Source organism: Rhamphochromis sp. 'chilingali' (assembly GCF_963969265.1).
Source record: "Rhamphochromis sp. 'chilingali' genome assembly, chromosome: 15".
Taxonomy (NCBI): domain Eukaryota; kingdom Metazoa; phylum Chordata; class Actinopteri; order Cichliformes; family Cichlidae; genus Rhamphochromis; species Rhamphochromis sp. 'chilingali'.
In genome coordinates this window covers 18937556-18942869 of record NC_137942.1, presented here as the reverse complement: position 1 = coordinate 18942869, position 5314 = coordinate 18937556, and the positions used below count along the sequence as shown (strand labels likewise).

General features: G+C 37.2%; 1 protein-coding gene across 1 annotated transcript; it reads left to right on the top strand.

Annotated features, from left to right (window-relative positions):
• Nucleotides 1-683: 683 nt before the first annotated feature.
• Nucleotides 684-5035, top strand: LOC308411542 (beta-galactoside-binding lectin-like). Its single transcript, XM_080905479.1, has 4 exons — nucleotides 684-771; nucleotides 3476-3555; nucleotides 4046-4217; nucleotides 4467-5035. Exons 1-4 carry the CDS (start codon nucleotides 763-765, stop codon nucleotides 4611-4613), a joined length of 408 nt encoding a protein of 135 aa, XP_080761605.1. The 5' UTR covers nucleotides 684-762; the 3' UTR covers nucleotides 4614-5035.
• The last annotated feature ends 279 nt before the right edge of the window (nucleotides 5036-5314 follow it).

Below are 5314 nucleotides of genomic sequence, written 5' to 3'. Positions count from 1 at the left end.
GACTAGAATTAGTAGTTACAGAGGGAAAAACAGCAGATAACTGTAAAAGAAATTACTTCTTGATAAATGGTTCCTGTGACATTGCTCTGAATTACATTAGTTTGTAATACATTGTAGTGGATATGTGTGGAACTGACCCACCCTGCTGCACTCACAGCAGCTGTCTTCTGTCAGCAGCTGACAGTATACTCTGGCTCTAAGTGTGAGTCATATATTCAAATCATTTTGAGGATCTGACTCACTTCCAACATTTCACTTAATTTCAACTCTACCTAGAATTTGCCACAGATGTATTCCAAATGCCGGCATTTGATCTTATTGTATGGCCTGAGCTATATACAGTAAGTGGACATTAAGACCGCTGGCTCTGCTAAATATTTAGTTGTCTCCCTGGTAACAAATACACTTCTATTTTTAACTCCAAGTCTGCAGTTCCCCTCACAGTCAGGCTCAGCTCCACCAGGTTAAAATGTAACAGTTTGATGTTAACAAATGATCTTTCACTAATTAGCCTCACTTCACCAACATCTGCAAGTATTTGTTAACTGCTACATTAGTTATTTGCAGTTTCTAATCTCACTGTGAGTCAGCTCTTGGGTGTTTAGCAATGGCACAATTCTATTGGCTCTTTGAAATGTCACTCAGGTTGAAGGCACCTCCCACCCTCTATATACTGGAGTCATCTGGTGGGGTGCAGAGAGGCAAGGCCCTGCAGCACTTTCATTTCTTCTCAGCTGTACTTAACCTTCTGCATCTGCCAAGATGAATAATGTAAGTAAAATTTTGACAACAATAGTCAACTTCTATTACTTTGATTTTCATATGACTCTTTGGTTTACTGATATCAACAGTCTTAGGCTTCAAGCCTATTTTAAGCATTGAACTGACAGCTGGTCCTAGCTTTATATTTACCAGGCTGATGTAATTGCATCAGCTAAACTGAACTAACTAAAACAGATGTTTGCATTTAGTTTTTATTGAGCTGTTAGGAGTTCTAATGTTTTGAATTTTTTGATGACCTTTTATGGTCAAAATATTCACCACAGAGCATATGCTTACATTATTTACTACTTAATTGTTATTTTCTTTTTCTCATCTATAGTAATAGATCAATGTCATGGCTATGCATGAAAGTTATCCTTAGTAATATAAACACATGATAACACTTGAGTCTTTCATTTCAGTCACGCCTTCTCTTTTCCCAGTGTCAGAGCTGAACAAAGGCTGCATTGCATTCTAGCATCTTTGAATTGATAAAATAGTCAGAATACAATCAAGACCTTGTATCTCTTTTTCTTTTTTGGGGCTAAAGGGGTGTTGTGGTTTAAATCACATTAAGGGATGAAATGAAATAAAGTAATAACATAGAAACAAGAAGAAGAACCAACAATCCTGCAAATCTAAGCCAAACAGGGGTCAACAACAGTTCACCCTTAAGCAGAAGTGTAATTATCTCTCAAATAATGTCCCTGGCACTGTTAAGATTCACTTTTTGTTGATTTCACACAGAAATGACAATTATTCATTCAGTTCAGTGAAGTTTATTTTTATAATTACTTTATTACTAGTAACATGTTACTGTTTTAATAACTTGCCAGCTCAATTTCATCATCACACCAGTGACAGATTCAGTGAAGTATCATGTCTTACACATTACTTTATTCAGATTCCTTCATTAGGCAGAATGTCTGGGAGACATGCAGCGTCACTGCCAGCTCGGACACAAGCCCAGTCCAGCACAGCCAAACACACTTTCTAACAGAGGAAGAATGTTCACATTACTATGCCTCCCTTACTTACACTGGTTGATCTTTAAATAAATTATATTTTTTGCAGTGAGCTGTGGCGTGCCACGATTTCAGCCTGTTTATAGAACAGTGCAGATCATTACATGTTTGTGTGTCTACAAAGGGGATATAAATGAAAGTACTGTTATCTGTGTACCAATAGAAACTCTGATATGGTGGTGACATATAATTTAAGATGAACAGAATTTAGTTTAATTGGGATCTAATAATGCAGATAACAATGAACATGTAACTGGGGTTACAGAATATGCAGAGGTCCTTGGAAAACTTTCTCTTCTGTAGGATTTGAGAATCACAGTCATGAAGAGGTTGAGGTGAAAAATGTTGCTCTAAGGCAGGGATGTCCAACTCCAGGCCTCAAGGGCCGGTGTCTTGCAGGTTTTAGATATCACCCTGGGTCAATACACTGGAATAAAATGATTAGTTCATTACCAGGCCTCTGGAGAACTTCAAGACATGTTGAGGATGTAATTTAGCAATTTAAATCAACTGTGCTGGATCAAGGACACATCTAAAACCTGCAGGACACCACTGCTCTAAGGTATTGCGACCTGTCAGTTTGTTAACCTAGCAATGTAAATTATTTTATCAACAACTAAGTCTTCAAAGTCATGTTCAGTGGGAAAGTTTGGTCTCTTCACAAGCGAATCTAAAATTGAATTGTTTGCATGATCTAATATGATCAAGTATTCATGGTTATTTTTTAGCAAATGTGTTTGGTTTCTTGTTGACTGTATCTAGGATGTTTCTCTAACAACTGCAGCATTTAAAACCCACACAAGTAGGTTTCTGATCTTGCGCCTTGAAATGAAGGTGGGCAGTGAAGAAATACAAATGAATAAAAAAATCTATAAAAGTTGCATTAGGAATTTAGGTGGAAATGAATAGACATAAGAGTCTAACAGACTTATATGATAACCTACATCTTTAGAATACACTTTTAAGGACTTGTACACCTGGACTTTTTGCCTTCAGTGGAAGAGTTTGCCTGTGTTAGCTGTCTCTTTAAAGTAGCTGAACCTTCAGAAACAAAGCTATGGAACATGTCATTTAGTGTTTCTTCCTAAATTTGACTTATTTACTTCTATTTGAAATTGACTATGAGAATTTAATTGAGACAGTAATTTAAGGTAAACGTGGTTTTAAGCCGTGAAACGTGCTTGATTGTTGTTCTTCTTCCCCTTATATTTTACTTACTATACTTATTTCTCTTTCAAATTCCCCATTAGAATGACCATTTCCTAATTGTTACACAAACCACTATTTCCCTGCCACATGTACAGCAGGAACTGAATTTCTGCTAAGCTTAGTGTTTTTCCACTCCCGGTATCTAGTATTGCACTGAGGAAAATTTGACTCAGTTTAACAGTTGTCCCTCATCATTTTTCAACATTCAGTCTCTGCCAAAATCGGCGTACAGAAAAATGTCCCTGGCAACCTCAGGACACATGAGCTGGAATATTTGACCAGCCAGTCAATGGGGATATAACTGAAAACACATGTTCTGCAGTTTCCAGGGATAAAGTGAGGATCGGAGAATTGGCCGAGACTATACCAGTGCTGTTTTTTGCCTGAAGCTGTAATAATAATTGGATCTAATAAAAGTCAGTAGTATTAGTAGACAATAATACACTGTATCACCAAACTTGCCTTCTTTTTATGCACAGGGTATGTTTGTAAAGAACATGTCCTTCAAGGTTGGACAAACCATGACTGTTGTTGGAGTCGCCAAACCTGAGGCTGGAGAGTAAGTATTGATAAAGGACGAGCTGTGTCATGAGTTTGTAAATGAATGAATCACAGAAAAGTTAGAAAAATCTTCAATCGATATTCAGCAAAATTAATTCTTGACAGGGTGTCGTTATCACTGTATTTATCATTTAGTACAAACACTGGTAGCTAGTGTTTTTGGCTAAAAAAAATGAGTAAATTAGATTTTGTCTGTGTTAGCTGTCTCTTTAAAGTAGCTGAACCATCAGAAATAAAGCTATAGAACATGTCATGTATCTTTCTGAACTTGACTCAGTTACTTCTATTTGAAATTGATTATGAGAATTTAATTGAGTCAGTAATTTAAGGTAAATGTGGTTTTAAGTCGTGAAACGTGCTTGATTGTTGTTCTTCTTTCCCTTGTATTTTACTTACTATGCTTATTTCTCTTTCAAATTCCCCATTAGAATGAGACTGAGCTACTTATTTAAAGTAAATGAGGTTTGTCACATGTCTGTACATTGCAGTTTTGCTGTGAATATCGGCCCCGGAGAGGACACAATTGCATTTCATCTCAACCCTCGTTTCAATGCCCATGGAGACTCAAATATAATTGTCTGCAACTCTTTCGAGGGAGGCAATTGGTGTCAGGAGCAACGCGAGCAAAGTTTTCCTTTCTCCCTGGGACAGGAGTTCAAGGTGTGAGAGTGTGTGTTTATATTTTAGCCTTGCATGGGTCATATGTAATCTATTAGCTTCCTCTTTAGTCTGTATAGTGCCTCTCTCTGAGAGTGACCTCTGGTGGAAAATAAGTGCCACTGCATCTTTGAGAACTTCATTATTTGATACCGCACATTCATCTGCAAGACCTTGAGCGTTATACATCACATCTATTACAATATTTGATTCCTTTGTCTGTCTGTTTCTCTCACTGATAATACCTTTTAGATCTCCATTGAATTCACTCCTTCAGAGTTTGTGGTGACTTTTCAAGATGGCTCAACATTCCGTTTCCCCAACCGCGTCGGTGCAGAGAAATACTCGGCCCTAAACTTTGATGGGGATGCTCGCATTCGAAGCATTGACATCAAGTAAAGCGCCATCGTTTCTCATATCTGGATGTGAAAAAATGTTCTTTTTTTGTTTGTCTAGCAGCAGGTAATATAAAGTCCTAGGTCTTCAGCTTCCTGAAAACTTGTTAACCTTTAATCTACTTATAGATTTTCATAGCTTACAGGATATGAGTTTGTTGAGAAACAGGTCCAAACAGCTATGGTCATAAAAAAGGAGCCTTAAAAATTAGAATCGTTAGCTCTGAACCTGAACACCCCTTTCTGGAACTCTACCAGAAAAGCAGTTAAAGCAAGTTATTGTTCTGTTTGCAGTTTGCAGGATTCATATACAGTACAGTGTGGTCAGGTTTCTTTAATGTGTCTCAAAATGCTCCAAAAGACATTCCACTTTTTAATTCTTACCTGCAACAACATCAATTAAAAGATTTTCTTTTATGAAAAAAATGACTCTGGTGACTCCTTCTATTTGTTCTGCAACACCTTTCATCCTTTCCCTGTGAAATTACTTTATAGGTGATACACAGCCAGTGCTGGGCTCTGTAATTTAACCCTTACATATAGGCAGTATTTCATGTGTCACAGGTGGGTCTGGGTCTAGTTTGATTTTACAACACCTATTTTTGAAGAAAAACATTGACACCACACCATGCGTGGTTTTACATAAGGCACGAACACATAACGTCCACAGATTTATATATTTTTATGTGAAAGTGAAAATAAGGA

Bases quoted from the DNA above. Each gene is read 5' to 3' on its own strand.
- LOC308411542 (XM_080905479.1), top strand. The intron at 3,556-4,045 runs GTAAGTATTGAT...TGTACATTGCAG, and splicing joins GCCAAACCTGAGGCTGGAGA to TTTTGCTGTGAATATCGGCC. The intron at 4,218-4,466 runs GTGTGAGAGTGT...AATACCTTTTAG, and splicing joins CCCTGGGACAGGAGTTCAAG to ATCTCCATTGAATTCACTCC.